At 38.1% G+C, this 15619-nt stretch overlaps 3 protein-coding genes across 3 annotated transcripts; 1 reads left to right on the top strand and 2 right to left on the bottom strand.

Annotated features, from left to right (window-relative positions):
* Positions 1-5245: 5245 nt before the first annotated feature.
* On the bottom strand, positions 5246-6812 carry LOC130998112 (uncharacterized). The gene is made up of 4 exons (XM_057923547.1): positions 6794-6812; positions 5893-6248; positions 5651-5816; positions 5246-5595 (listed from the first exon to the last, which is right to left on the bottom strand). Exons 1-4 carry the CDS (start codon positions 6810-6812, stop codon positions 5246-5248), a joined length of 891 nt encoding a protein of 296 aa, XP_057779530.1.
* Positions 6813-8117: 1305 nt separating this feature from the next.
* LOC131001323 (serine hydroxymethyltransferase 4) lies at positions 8118-10639 on the top strand. Its single transcript, XM_057927685.1, is given in 5 exon segments — positions 8118-8895; positions 9383-9773; positions 9869-9970; positions 10137-10159; positions 10161-10639. Coding segments are annotated over 5 exon segments (1416 nt in total). The 5' UTR covers positions 8118-8217; the 3' UTR covers positions 10383-10639.
* Positions 10640-12438: 1799 nt separating this feature from the next.
* On the bottom strand, positions 12439-14731 carry LOC131001322 (glycine-rich RNA-binding protein 4, mitochondrial). The gene is made up of 5 exons (XM_057927684.1): positions 14441-14731; positions 13653-13788; positions 13488-13556; positions 12919-13025; positions 12439-12812 (listed from the first exon to the last, which is right to left on the bottom strand). Exons 2-5 carry the CDS (start codon positions 13774-13776, stop codon positions 12624-12626), a joined length of 489 nt encoding a protein of 162 aa, XP_057783667.1. The 5' UTR covers positions 13777-13788; positions 14441-14731; the 3' UTR covers positions 12439-12623.
* Between the last annotated feature and the right edge of the window lie 888 nt (positions 14732-15619).

The following is a 15619-nucleotide window of genomic DNA, read 5'->3' as shown; positions in this document are numbered from 1 at the left end:
TTCAAAATTTATACTCTACGGGCGCGTTTGGTGCACTGGTATAGTTAGGATTAGCTTATGTATCCAGCATTAAACTCATGTTTGGTGTTCTTAACGCGCATTCAAAATGGCCCGGTAAATTGTTGAGGCCCGGCCTCAAAACACTATTCACTCCCGTTTACGAATACCGCACCCCCCCTCCGATAATGCAAACTGTGCTCTACAGTAAAAATCACATGTGCCTGTTTTGCCCTTTGATTTTCGCTTTTGAAAATTAACAATTCGATTGCCCCGCTCATTTATCAAATCACTCAGAAATTCGGCTCTTCATTAGGGCGCGGGGGAGAACAGCATCAACATAGCTGAAGATCTACGGTAAGCCATTGGAGTTGATTTCCCGGTTAATCAGAGCTATTTTTTACTTTTCTTCTCTTTCGCAAAAACGGAATGCCCAGTGGTTCTAGGTTTTGGAAATTATTTTTGACAAACTTACAATTTGTCATTGGGGTTAAGTTATTCCGGCGAGTTTGGTCGAATATAGTTTGAATTGGGTTTACTGTGCATTCACAACCATGCGAGCGCAAGTAAATGTTAATTTCCCCGCAATTTTTTTTACCCAGTGGGTTTCTAGGGTTGTATTCTGTAATCTGTTAATTTTCATTAGTTTTGGGGTTCTCTTTGCACATATTCTTAATTGCCGCTAAAACTAATACACCTTTTTTGGGGGTTTGCTCGATTTTGACAAACAATGGTAGGGTTGTATTCTGTATAAATTTGTAGATGCTGAAACCCCAGAATCTTTGGTGATTAATTGTGGTTTTCTATGTATGTAGCAGTAGTACCGATAGGAGACGATTTCTGGGGGTCCCCTGCTCTCACAGACTCACGCGAGCTCTAACAACCCATTCAGGCAAGTAACCTTTCTCAATTGTGGTTGCATTCTAGTTGGTGCTAAGTTCTATGTTTTGCAAATTGTTATATGATGGCAGTGCGTTGACATTGATCCCGAATTGGTATTAAATGCTTCAGTAACTTAAATTATGTTTGAGAATGATGAAGCAGAATGTGGTAATACATGAACAGAATAATTGTTCCTATAGTTGTGGCCCGGCTTTTTAATGTTAAGCTGCATCTATGTTGCTATAGTTAAATGCATAATAGTTGGTTTGTCTGAGATTGTGAATGGCATATTGCAGATTGTTGTCTACAGCTGAATTTCTTTTGAAATGCCAGGAGAAGCACGATCTCGTTTGGTGATGTTCTTTATTTATATTGCAAGAAATAATGTTACAACATTTCATTCAAATAGCTGTAGTTGTCGCATATTTTGCTAAGCGTAAATCCAAGAAAAGAAAGCGTGGGATTAGAACTATAACGTATGAAATGCTTAGTAGAATCCCCGATCAAATTAAGCATTTGGATAGGATGATAAGATACAATGATGTTGATTGTATTTCTAATCTTCGAATGGACCGAAACACGTTTGGGAGATTATGTCAATTATTAAGAGTGAGGGGGGGCTTAGTCAATGGCAACTTTGTTACTGTCGAGGAACAGGTAGCTATGTTTATTTCTGTGCTAGCGCATCATAAAAGAACAGGGTAGTCGGATTCGATTTTTGGAGATCCGGTCAAACCATCTCACACTACATACACACGGTACTAAGGGCAATTCTTGGGTTACACGCACTCTTTTTGCCAAAACCCGATGCGGTATCTGAATCATGCACGGACTCACGTTGGAATATTTCAAGGTAGGTCTAGTAAGTCTGTCCTTAAATTGGTTATTCAATAGTGAGTATCATACTATATCGATAATCTAACTGGTTGTTAATATATGTTATGACTAGGGTTGTCTTGGTGCCTTAGATGGCACCTATGTCGACGTGATGGTTGGCATTAGTGACAAACCGCGATATAGAACAAGAAAAGGGCAAATATCAACCAATGTATTGGGTGTATGTGATCGTAACCTGCAGTTCGTGTACGTACTGTCCGGTTGGGAAGGATCTGCCGCGGATTCTAGAGTCCTAAGAGATGCTCTTAATAGACCTCACGGTCTTAAGGTTCCAAAGGGTATTCACTATACCTAGTACTCTTGAATTCTTGTTGTATATAGCTTCTTATGCATGAAATTATCCCTAAATAGTGGTCATATTAACAAGTTGTTGTCATTTTTCTTGATTTCATAGGAAACTATTACTTGTGTGACAATGGTTATGCAAATTGTGAGGGGTTTCTAACGCCCTACAAGGGCGTTAGATATCATCTAAAAGAGTGGGGTCCCACAGCTGCAAGACCCCAAAACAAGGAGGAGCTTTTTAACCTCCGGCATAGTAAGGCTCGTAACGCCGTTGAACGAGCTTTTGGGATCATGAAGATGAGATGGGGAATTCTCCGGTCTCCAACATTTTATCCTATAAAAGTTCAAAATAGACTAATCATGGCGTCCTTTTTAATTAACAATTTTATCCGTATGGAGATGCCCGTTGATCCAATAGAGCAGGAACTTGATGCGATGGAACAAGCTAATGCTATAGGTGTAGCAGTGGGACCTGATGAGTACATCGATACTGTTGAGTCATCTCCCAGTGGAATGCAGCCCGAGACGATTTGGCCGAGGGGATGTGGCTCCAGTATATTAGCACTATATAGGTGATTTTTAAGGTTATTATAGGTTAAAAGTCTCATTGATAAAATTGATAATGTTATTATAGGTGCTCTGCTTGTCATTTATTTTTTGTTGGTCTATGTTTGCAGTTGATATGTTTGGAATCTCTATTGCAATTTTTGGAAGTGATTTACCATTGTATTTTGTGGACCTATTTTTATGTTACTTATTTCCTGCTCATCGATTTGAATTGAATTTGTAGAATGGATGAGGGGCACGGGCATCAACACAAACCCCTCTCTGCGCCATGGGCATATGCACTTGCTTTGTGCTGGAGTTGGAGCTAAGTTCCCGGGACGATACTACTACAAATGCCCGTTGGGAATAGATCATCAAAAAGGCTTCTATGGTATGACGAGTTTCACGGATTGCCATTTCGCAGCGTGCCGTCTGGAGTTTCGCCCAATCGTAGCTACCAGCAACGTTATCAAATAGACCAACCAGACTGGGATACTTTGCTCCACGCCCACACAAGATCTGGACAACAGGGGTGGTGGTCTGCAGTCCCCTCGTGGCTATCTTGAAATGCATACCGCGATCTTAGGAATGTCTTTGGTCTTACTCTTGGTAGGTTTTGTCCTTGGTAAACTAACGTGAGGGTCGGTGTTGATGTCATGCACGTATGTAGCTATGTATCTTCAATTTGAAAGACAACTCCTTTCGTATTTTGAAAGACAGTATTGTGTGTACGTTTGACAATTTAATTCGTAATCTGGCTTGAAGAATCTCTATGATATTGGTATTATAATATATTGTGTACTTTTTAATTAACACGACTCTTTTATTAATGACGTGATGGTCTCCTGCAGCATTTTGAGAATTATCTTTGATCGGATTATTTAATGCTAGCATATATTTGGTGTCTGCTGCTCAACTCACATTTAATTTATTTCATACAAATACCACATCGGCCATAGTTATTGCTAGCATCTACCTCCTGGTTTATCCAAAATGGGAGATTACTTGTTGATTCCAAATATGACAGATGTAAATCATATCTGCTTAGGAAGTGACCAGTATCTACCAGCTGCTGAAATTTACTTCCACCATAAATGAATGGATTAGAGCTACCCAATGTTATGCTCGATCTGTCTCTATAAATTATGGTAGTAATTTATCTCATTTGCATCACAATTCTTCCATCTTCACGAGCTCGGCTTCTTTCTGTTTGGTTGCTATGTCTGCCTGATATCGCCCCGCAAACTTGGTATCTGTATATCAACAAATGGGATGCCAAGAAGGATTCCTTGCTGCTGAAATGTCTCATTGATAAAATCGATGAGTGCAAACCTTCTCCACCACAGCTATCCTCATGCTCTAATCTACGCGATGAGATCTCTTAACTCGCAACTCCAAGCCGGCGTTAATATGCAGCAGGTCGAAGGACGGGTTGATTTTCTCCATGATCGATATGTTTGCTTCAAGCACTTGCAAAATCTCCCGAGACCGACTGGGTTGCGGCGACCAACGTGGTTCACGCCGACGATGAAGTCTGGAAACGACTCTTCAAGGTGATAAGGTTTTTTGGTGTATCAACTGCAATTCTTGAAAAAATATCGAGCAAACTTATAATTTTTTTTTTGCTATGCTTGAGGCTCTCTTGATATTGACTGCTTGCATGTGTAGGAAAATGCCTTCTTTCGAGCCTACTATCATGCGGGCGAGCCGGAATATCTCAAGCTCTGCCACTTGTTTGGGCTTTACGACGTTAAGACTGAAAAATCACACACTGTGATCGTCATCGAGGACTCCCCACAGATGACGGAGAAACTTGGTCCGCAACGTCCACGACTCCTTGTCGGACGATGAGGTTACCTCCCCACAGATGACGGAGAAACCACCAACAAATGTCAACCGCGAGCTGTTTCCTGACGACGCGTGCTCCAGTGTGTCGCCAAGCTTTCCCCTCTCACGCGCTCCTCATGTGTATGTCCCTTGGCCACCGATAAAGAACAAGCTACAATTTCCCCCCAAGAATGGTTTTCCGGGGAAACCAAAGTTCGATGAAAAATCCGAATCCGGGTATGGGGGAAGCTCTTGTGCTTCTTCTTCCCCGTTCAAGTAGTAATGTCAAAGTTCTAGTTATAATATTTTGTGGACCACTAGTTTATCACGTCATGGCAAGCAAATATAAGTAAATGCTCTTGCCGTAGGTCCTTTTTTCCTAATTATCTGCAGTATTGTTGGTAGTGTGTAGGGACAAGTTATGTTTGTCTATTTTCACTATCATATGTATGGACAAGTTATGTTTATGTCCCTACAAAGAAATATATGTCTCTTAACTCGCAAATGATAAGTGTTATGTATTTTCATGAAATATTTTCGCCTGTAATGAACTGCACTTATCAACACAAACAGAAAAAATATACAGCTCACACATTAGATAATATCCATCAAATGGAAGCTCCAAGCAAATTCAAAATTTTTAGAGTCAATAAAGTTGCTTAGCCAAAAAAACTCCAAGTTCCAATCTACAGCTGACGACATTAGATAATATCCATCAAATGGAAGCATCCAAGCAAATTAAAAAGTAATAGAGTCAATAAAGTTGCTTCGCCAAAAAGAACTCCAAGTTCCAATACAGCCATGCTTCCAACTACTTGTTTATCATGTCAAGCAAGTAGTAGACGTAATCTGCTTTGGCTTCATCCGGCAGGCTGGTAAACACATCGAGGCGTTCCACCTCCTTGGCAAGTAGGTCGGTCACCTCAAATATTGCTTTTTGGGACAGACCGGGGATAGCTGTCAGTTGTGAGAACATATGCTTTCTTGCTGCGGATACATCGTAATCATATCCCATTCGCCCAGCAATTGTGTCGAGTCTCTCCTTTGTCCCGTGCCCGATTTCTGCCAACACCTCGAACAGTTTGTCGGACTCGTCTCGTTTGCTTCCTCTTCCTGCTAGATGGGCGCACGACAGGCTCTGGCTTCTGGGTTTGGCTGGTGCTATCATTAGTATCCACGGTCTCATCAACATCTTCGAGAGACACGTGATAGTCACCGTCGATCTGTTCTTGGCTAAGATCGATTTTGTGGTACATTTGATGAGCCGCTTCCATTAGGTCTTCAACTTCTTCACCCGTCGCCCTATCTTTCCCGAAAATCTCTCTCCATTGATCAAGGTAAGGCCAACTCTTATAGCGCATATTTAATGCATTTCTATCTTTCTGCCATAATCTCCAGCGGTGTTAGTATTTGATACAACAAGATTCCTTTGATTTGATTAAAAAAATAGATACACACCTTCGTAATAGCTTCCCACTGTTCGTCAGTGCAGTCAACCATGTGCTTGCCATCCACATTGAAACCCACTCCACTATTTGACAACATCAATGATAAAGAATAGTAGTCCTTCTTCCACGTGGTCGTCTTGGAGTTTTTGTGAGGCATGCCCTTCACATCGGTAGTAGGAAATGTCTTTTTCATTGCCTCCTCCAACTTTTTCAAGTATCCCGCGCGAAATCCGTTATCGGATTTCCATCCTTGGGCGACCAACTCCTTCAAGGCAGTCAATAGGACTTCTTGTTCGCTCGTCGACCAGCTTCGACGCTTCTTATCTGTTTTTTTGGTGCGACAACCTCGTGCAAACCCATTGCTTCCTATCAAGCATAGGAACATCATAACAACATGCTAATAATATATAAGTATGTGGATTGGCAAAAAAATCCGTTGATATCTATAGACATATGCAGCAAATCTATCCCAAATTTATTCAATCACTCAAGAGTAGGCTCAATTACGTAAACCACCATGTAATCAACAATAATCAATACACACACCGCAAGCATTCAGATGTATTACTTATGAAGGGCACAAATCTTCCCATCCCACAATTGATGTCATAAACAACTACACCCAATATCACCACAACCAGAAACTTTAAACTCGAAATTGACAGCGTCTTTCAGGCACTCAATACATGATCATATACTTTGCAAAAAAATATGGGTTAAAGTAGGACGTACGAAATGGAAATTCAGGTGTCGACCCAATGTACATACAACGCAAAAAAAAAAAAAAACATCTACAGATTTTTTAAGAGTAAGCGAGTCTAAGTGCGTCGACATTGAAGGAAAGTTCATGCTTCTCCAAATTTTGCAGGTCGATTTAATCATATATCCAACTAGATAAATCGATAACTCACCTTGAGTCGCGGAGCTCATGTTGAATTTACTTCGATTGAAAGCAAACCCACGCCAAATGTCTTCCAAATCTGAGAACAGATGCGAGCCCTAGTGTTTTGGCGCCAGAAATTAGAATCGACAATTATGTATTGTTTGTGAGTCTCAAGTTGAGGATACGCTGGTCATTTTAGAATTTGTGGAGGGATATATGTGTAAATGCATCAATTAATCTACTCATTGTTATTGAACACCAAACACCAGCTTTATTAATCTACCGATTAATCTACCCATTGTTTATTGAACACCAAACAGAAATTAAGATAATTAATGCGCCCTTATGTAGGAAAGGAATCTGGACGTTTACTATGCGTCGACAACCTATTACACACACCAAACGAGCCCGTACGTAGTAATTTTTTAGACAGGGGAGAAGATAATACATTTTATCCTTTAAATATGTACCCAGTACCCCCTTACAAATATAATGATTGCTAGAGCGTTTGTAGTATAAAGCTGCGTTTACTTTGATGGATAAATTTATACATGAAAAATAATGGATAACACAAATTTATGTCTTTAAATGTCTCCTTCATTTTTCAATATTTGACACAAAAGAGATGTTTACTATTTTTCATTCCTTATTTTTACTTCAAAGATGAATAATATAACCCTTCATTTTTCATGTGATAATATTATTCATCCTTAAAGTGAAAATAAGGAAGAAAAAATGATGAGCACCTCTTTTGTGTCAAATATTGAAAAAGGAATAAGACATTTAAAGGTATAAATTTTTGTTATCCATCATTTTTCATGAATAAATTTATCCATCAAAATAAACGCAGCCTAAAATAAAAATAAAAAAGATTTATTGGAGATCAACGGACACAGAGATTGGCCTAATGGGAAACATGGATTTCGCAGTATATCTCTGATGCACAAAATTATTATATAAATATAATAATTTATATAATTAATTAATTAATGTTAATTAATCAATATAAAATAAATACTAACATTTAATATTTATGATTTTTCATTTACCAAAAATTGATTTCTCGTAAAATAAATATACCACAATCATTCATTCGAAAGTCAAATCAATCTTATGTCATTTAATTCTAAAATAAAATTCAAATAATTGAAGATGAAATGTTTTGAGTTGTGATTGTTTTGAAAGTAGTTGAAATAGTTTAAGTGGAATGCAATCCTAGTCTGAGCCTGAGCTGAGCTGGGGAGTTGGTAATCTTAAACTTGATGAATTATGGTAAGAAAATTACTAAAAAGGGCTCCCACCCACCCCAAGGGTATAATCGTCCGAGCACCGACGCAACAACCCCTGAATTTCTACTTTATAAAATCAGTTCCAAAACTCAACTCCCAAATCTCGTATTCACCACCTCCACCTCCACCTCCAACCTCCATTTCCACCGCCGCGCCTCCAAACATGGACGCCGTATCGGAATGGGGCAACACCCCTCTCGCCGCCGTGGACCCCGAGATCCACGACCTCATCGAGAAGGAGAAGCGCCGCCAGTGCCGCGGGATTGAGCTCATCGCCTCCGAGAACTTCACCTCCTTCGCCGTGATCGAAGCCCTCGGCAGCGCGCTCACCAACAAGTACTCCGAGGGCATGCCGGGCAATCGCTACTACGGCGGCAACGAGTACATCGACCAGATCGAGAACCTCACCCGCTCGCGCGCCCTCCAGGCCTACCGCCTCGACCCAACTCAGTGGGGCGTCAATGTCCAGCCCTACAGCGGCTCCCCAGCGAACTTCGCCGCCTACACGGCGGTGCTAAACCCGCACGACCGGATCATGGGGCTCGATCTGCCCTCCGGCGGCCATCTCACGCACGGCTACTACACCTCCGGTGGGAAGAAGATCAGCGCCACGTCGATCTACTTCGAGAGCTTGCCGTACAAGGTTGATTCCAAGACCGGGTACATTGATTACGATAAGTTGGAGGAGAAAGCGCTCGACTTCAGGCCCAAGTTGATTATCTGCGGAGGGAGTGCTTACCCTAGGGATTGGGATTACAAGAGATTCAGGTCGGTTGCGGATAAGTGCGGCGCGCTTCTTCTCTGCGATATGGCACACATTAGCGGCCTCGTTGCTGCTCAGGTGCGTAAAATAGTCGATCTCGATTTGATTTAGTATCTGCAGTTGAGCTTAGTAGTTCATAACTTTACTGTTTAATTTGCTCTGCATATACATTTACGTTTGTTTTCTGGAATCACAGATCTGCGCATTTTCAATGGCGAAGTTGCATGTATGTTTGATTTAGACGTAATACTGAATCCTAATAGAATTTGCATAATGCTACTGAGTTAGGATCTGCATGTTAATATTTATTCGTGGTTATTTAGTCGTATTCAAGGTTTGAGGCACATTCAGGTCCGGTGCATCCGCCCCAATTAATCCTAATTTTGATTAATTATTTCTAGTTGGAGATTATAATTCCTATTTGGAGATTGATGAATCCTAATTGGGGTAGATGTACCGTGCATCCGAATGTACACTAGTTTTGCCTCAAGGTTCATGTGTTGTGTCAATGCGTGTATGTGTTGTTAGTATTGTTTATTCTCATAGTTATGGTTGATCGTTATAGGAAGCCGCTGATCCATTTGAGTACTGCGACTTGGTAACGACGACCACTCACAAGAGTCTGAGGGGTCCAAGGGCGGGCATGATCTTCTACAGGAAAGGGCCAAAGCCAGCCAAGAAGGGGCAGCCCGAGGGTGCAATTTACGACTTTGAGGATAAGATCAACTTTGCCGTCTTCCCCTCCCTTCAGGGCGGCCCCCATAACCACCAGATTGGTGCTCTTGCAGTAGCTCTGAAGCAGGCCATGACCCCTGGTTTCAAGGTGTATGCTAAGCAAGTGAGGGCGAATGCAGTCGCACTCGGGAATTATCTCATGAGCAAAGGGTACATTCTTGTGACTGGTGGAACTGAGAATCACTTGGTTCTATGGGATCTTCGACCTCTTGGTCTAACTGGTAAGAGATCACACAGGATCTGGATCTAGTTAGTTTGTAAGACAGACTAGCCCTTTCGTTCTCGTTGATACTTACACGAGGCTGTGATTTTGCAGGAAACAAAGTTGAGAAACTCTGTGATCTTTGCAACATTACTGTTAACAAGAATGCTGTGTTTGGTGACAGTAGTGCCTTGGCTCCTGGAGGAGTTCGCATTGGTATGGATCAATATTGTGAAGAACACGATTTCTTTGTTACTTTTGAAATTTGCATTATTGATGTTACTTGAAGCAGATTGGTTTCTTTGTCTTGGTCGAGTGAAGCAAAAATACTTGTGACCTCCTCTTTCAGCTGTTACTGATGAGTGAGTTTTTGGTATTGCAGGTGCTCCTGCCATGACATCGAGGGGGGTTGGTCGAGAAAGACTTCGAGCAGATTGCTGAATTCCTCCACCGGGCTGTCACCCTGACATTGAAGATCCAGAAGGAGCACGGTAAGCTACTGAAGGACTTCAACAAGGGCCTAGTGAACAACAAAGACATTGAAGAGCTCAAGGCTGATGTCGAAAAATTCTCCTCTTCATTCGAGATGCCGGGCTTCCTCATGTCAGAGATGAAGTACAAAGACTAATGCATACGTCCTTCACATTTTAAGGTTTTCTTGTTATTTGATTTGTGTATCTTTCCTTTGAGTTCAACTATTAGGCCCTCCTGTTTTTGAATTATATATCTTCGCTTTGTGTCAACTGTCAAAAATAACTAAAAGAAGGGGAAATATATGTATGTACCCCACGTTGGTTTTCAAGCTCACCAAATTCCCTATGAAGTTGTAGTCCATTCAAATTTGAGGTGGAATGTTTCCAATATAGCATATTGCTTTTATTATAAGATTGTGTTCCTTTAACTTTCATTTTTATAATCGAATATTAGTGTGTTTGTGGAAACTACTTCTGAGAAATTATTAGTTTGTGTTCGCATCTTTACCTACACTACCTCTGAGAAATTATTATACTCTGTCATTTTCAAACTAAATTCAACACCACACAAATATGTCCGATATAGATTTGCCTTCAGGAGAGATTAAACTTTTTGTCATTTACGTAGTAAATTAAATGTGTCCGAAATTGATTTGATGTAGGTGAAATTTGCGGTCGGGAAAGCTTCAAAACTAGCAATGAGACTCGGCAGCAGTCACACAATTCAATTAATTGTAGTTTAGAGTTCATTAATTTTCAATTATCATTATATACTCCCTCCGTTTTTTTTAAGTGTCCTATTAAGATAAATTTATTGTTCCTTTTTAAGTGTCCTATTTCAAAATTTGAGAATAAAAAATGACAAAGTTCCTACTTTACCCCTTTTTAAATGTCCTATTTCAAAATTTGAGAATAAATTTATTACACTTTGAAAATAATAAATATGGGCACAAAAGTAATACTCCAATTTCCTTGATATATGTACTTTTTTTTCATGGGACACTTAAAAAAAAAACAGAGGGAGTATACTACAACTAGTTAATAATCCGTCGAAATTCGATGAAAAATCATTTTACATTATAAATTATAAATATAATTTTAAGGAATCATATGAGAGACAAAGAAAAAAAAAATAAGTTTGAGATTTCTAATTTTCATAATATTTTTTGTTTAAAATTTATTTTTAACATAATGTATATCAATTTAAACTTTTGTCATGATCTTTAATTTGATATGGATATTGAATACTTTTCTATTTGGAAAAAGAGAAATTATGCAGATTAAAAAAAAAACTGAATATTTAGAAAAAGAGAAATTTATGATGATAAACAAATAAAAACAATGATTTTTTTAAATATATATATATATATATATATATATATATGCATATAAACAAAAAAAAATGAAAATTTAAAACATGACGTCAAAAAGTATCTGTAAAAACTGTTACTTATATATAGATAGATTAAAATTTATTAATCCTCAACTGAATTTACTTGTCCATTAAAAAAATTATTAACTACAATTAAAATTTAATTATGCAAAATGCACTAGGTATCGGGATGATGCATGGAGATGGAGTTGTGCCTCCAAAATTTATACAACATCTCGATTAGTGTGAAGACGTTTATTTTACAGGATTAATAAAATAAATGATTAAATATTTTTATTCTTAAAGAGTAGAATTTCTCCAATTTCATCTTTTGATAGAATAGAGTCAAGCAAACTACAATTTCTATCACTCTAATTTCATCTTTTAATAGCATAGAATCAAACAAAATTAACTCAAATAATAGAAATAATCAAATGAATGATTGAACATTTTATCCTTAAGAATAAGATTTCTCCAATCTCATCCTTTTGATAGGATGAGAATCAAGCAAAAGAGAAAAACTAATTCAAATAATAAAAATAATTAAAAGCATTGGGATATATACACCTAAGAGGCACTTTCCCGTGCAATCGGTTGCACCGTGCAACTAGTTTCTGAATGAAACTATTTCAACATACAAATCAATGACACTTGATCTTCAAGATCAAGTGTCATTGATTTGTATGTTGAAATAGTTTCATTCGAAAATATTCAAGGTTCATTTCCCGAATAAAGTAGTGTCAGTCATTCTAGAAACCAATTGCACGATCCAACCGGTTGCACATGAATATTTGTGTTTGTGTAGACATAAATATGTGATAAAAGTAGAAACTGCAGTCTTTTAGGCTCGAGGAAAATTGAGATTTTGATTGAAGCAAAGCAACTAAGAATCATCCACCAATTATTACAAGTCGCCGGAATAAAACAGAAAAACCAAAGCAAGAGCACTCTTGAGGAACAACAGTGCAAGTCTGCAACTTCATTTCCTACAATGTTTAAGCTAGTAGTGCCAAAAATATGTAGACTAGTAACTGTCGTTTCTGTTTCCATACCCGCCTCCTCCTCCATAACCACCGCCACCACCACTGCCATAGCTATTGCCTCCATAACCACCACCGCCTCCGCCATAACCACCACCACCACCTCCGCCATAGTTATTGCGAGGAGGTCTCTCCTGGGCCTGGCTCACACGGATGTTCCTCCCATTCAATTCCTGCAGGGAAGCCACAAATATGCGAATCAAACAATGTTAAGAGGAATGTCGTAGAAAGTATGAATGCTGTAAAGATTGATTAGCCAGTTAGCACTCAGAATCTGACCTGTCCATCCATTGCTGACATAGCTGAGTTAGCAGCCTCTTCACTAGTGAAATTCACAAAACCAAATCCTCTCGATCTTCCAGATTCTCTGTCGGTGACAACTCTTGCTGCATACAAAAAGCTAAGTCAATACATAGAACGAAGCAACTACAAGCAAAAGTTACCGATACTCTATGTTTTAGTCTATTAAACACTTTGTCCAAGGCTCTAAAGCAATAAACAAAGTCAGTGACCGGCAACAGGTCAGCCTATATCACATAGAATATGGATTTAAAACGAGCCTCACAAACAGATTATTGTCAATGTTCCCTTGTCTAGGGGACACAAGACTGAACTCATTACAGTACACAGGAAATGTTTCCATATCGTGTCTTGCAGGATCAGCACAATTGCGTGGACAAAACCAAAAATAATAGGACCAACCATTAGATTTAGAGAAAAACAGGTGGAACATTTTTTTACGAGCATATGCACATCAAAATATTTGGTCCTGCAACATGCCTTTCCACACAATTCCCATCTTTGAATGGATACACAAATAGGAAACAACAGCTATTCTTTTGACTCACCAAAGTCAACTTCGCCAAAGCTAGAAAAAGCATCTTTGAGAGACTGGTCATCAGTTCCATAAGAAAGCCCTATTAAAGGAACGGACAGGACATGTATGTGAGATCATAAGACAAATATGCCACATACAAACAAAGCTAAAAATGTGAAATTTCATAAAGAAAAACCTCCAATGTAAAGCTTAGTGGACATGCAGCGGATAGCATTTAACAGCGAGGATTGCCCAGTCATTGCACTAGAGGCAGATATGCTCTGCCTTAACATGGTTCCAACTTTGTTGAAGCAAGCCATGTCCGTTAAAAGCTGAATAAAAGAACTGTATAGTCAAATATCTCAATGAAAGAACTACTAGTAACCAAATACCTCAACAGCCACAAGATTCATATCACATTTAATCGTTAGATGGCAACAAACGTGTATATAGGTTCAGAATAAGATTGTAATCAATCAAAAAGCAATAACAATTTTGGTCAATAAAAATTCTAATATAATGACTTCATAAGTGAGAAACAGATAAGAGAAACTAATTCAGCACCATTCTGTCAAAAACATGAAACAAATAAACAAGAAACAAATCTCGATCAAAGCACAGATCACGAACTAAGAAACAATCTATATTTCAACTCTTCCTTCTGTTGTGAATCGTACAAAAAGCAAACAGCATACGGTGAAAATTATACTAATATCATCACACAGACTAGTCATGGCATAAAAAATAAAAAAATCGAACCTCAAAAGAGTAAAAAATGACAGAACTCCAAAAAATATTAAAAAACCCTCACTCCCATAGCAAGAAAAAAAATTAGAAAAACAAGAAAAAATTACATTGTTATTCCGTCTTAAATTGAAAACAAAGATCTCTGACGCAAATCACATTTAAAACATGCTGAATGGAATAGATCTACGAAAAACTGACCAGAAATAAACATTCTTAGATAAATAAGAAGAAAGATACCTCCGAAAGAGAAGGGTTTCTAGGGTTTTAAGGGTTTTAGGAAGAAAAGAAATTTGTTCGCAGAGGGGGTTTTATGCTGCTAGTGTGGCACATATATTTAACAGATTGCAGGTGAAACTCCGAAAATATCTCCACTACAGTTACTTTTCCTGCGGTTAGGGCTGAGCTGGGCTCCGCTTTTTTAGGCATACATTTGTTGCTCTTAAGGAGGCTACGTTTGGAATTTGGCATCAACCAGTTCCCGGACTCGCGACTTCACGAGCCTCTGTCGATATTCAGTTTTCATTTCACAATTTAAAAAAATGTGTATCCCCAAAATAAATGTGTAAAATTAAATTAAATTAATGAAAAAAATATGAATAAAAAAAATTGATAGAGGGATAGAGAATTTGAAGTTATTTTTTTTTCATTGTATCCTCAAATATTTGGCAATAAACTTCCGCCTATAAACAGTTAAATTTTAGGGTTCAAATTTCATCACTTCCTCTTGTCGAGTAAAACATAAAAATAAAATTATAGGCATCCGTTAATATAGGTAAGCATTTAAATTTTTTGAAATGTGATATTAATTTTAATTGTTGGTGCGATTCAATTTCATAATCTTCCATTTATAAATAAAAATGATGGTGGAAAATAAATAAATCAATATCATTTTTACTATCGTAACTTCATCCGACAACTTGCATATGTATTATCTGTAGACTGTAGTCTGACGATTACAAAATTATTATTTTTAAATTCTAAACAAAAACTCAATTTTTAGTATCACAAAATTTTCTCAAAATTAAAGAGTAAAAATTAAAAATACCCACTTTTCTTTAAGTTATAATAAAAATGTTCACTTTTATATATTATTGTATTTGTGCTTAAATTGATTAAGTTATTATTAATGACTCAATCAATGTACTTGCAAGATAAAAAGTAAGTCGTCGGTAGGAAAAGTAGGTTGTCGTCCGCGCCGCTATCTCACCAGAGGCTACTTTTTCGACCAACAACCTACTTTTTCCTATAATAAATTTAAAATTTCAACCGAAAAAATAGGTTTTCTGTCGAAAAATAGTCTTTGGCGAGGTTGCTCCGACCGACAACCTACTTTTTCTTATAATAAAAGTGTAGGACTTTACATGAATTATCTAATAAAAGTGTAGGACTTTACATAAAAAAAAAAAAAACGATATA

Source organism: Salvia miltiorrhiza, chromosome 8 (genome assembly GCF_028751815.1).
Source record: "Salvia miltiorrhiza cultivar Shanhuang (shh) chromosome 8, IMPLAD_Smil_shh, whole genome shotgun sequence".
Classification (NCBI taxonomy): domain Eukaryota; kingdom Viridiplantae; phylum Streptophyta; class Magnoliopsida; order Lamiales; family Lamiaceae; genus Salvia; species Salvia miltiorrhiza.
The sequence above is the reverse complement of the archived record's forward strand: the minus strand, read 5'-3'. Positions and strand labels throughout refer to the sequence as shown.

Coding starts and splice junctions, on each gene's coding strand:
- LOC130998112 (XM_057923547.1), bottom strand. Junction 5,817..5,892: donor AGTGGGAAGCTATTACGAAG/GTGTGTATCTAT, acceptor AGATTATGGCAG/AAAGATAGAAATGCATTAAA. Junction 5,596..5,650: donor TAGCCAAGAACAGATCGACG/GTGACTATCACG, acceptor TACTAATGATAG/CACCAGCCAAACCCAGAAGC.
- LOC131001322 (XM_057927684.1), bottom strand. CDS start 13,776: ATGGCTTGCTTCAACAAAGTTGGAACCATGTTAAGGCAGAGCATATCT. Junction 13,557..13,652: donor CACTAAGCTTTACATTGGAG/GTTTTTCTTTAT, acceptor TTCCTTTAATAG/GGCTTTCTTATGGAACTGAT. Junction 13,026..13,487: donor CTTTGGCGAAGTTGACTTTG/GTGAGTCAAAAG, acceptor TTTTGTATGCAG/CAAGAGTTGTCACCGACAGA.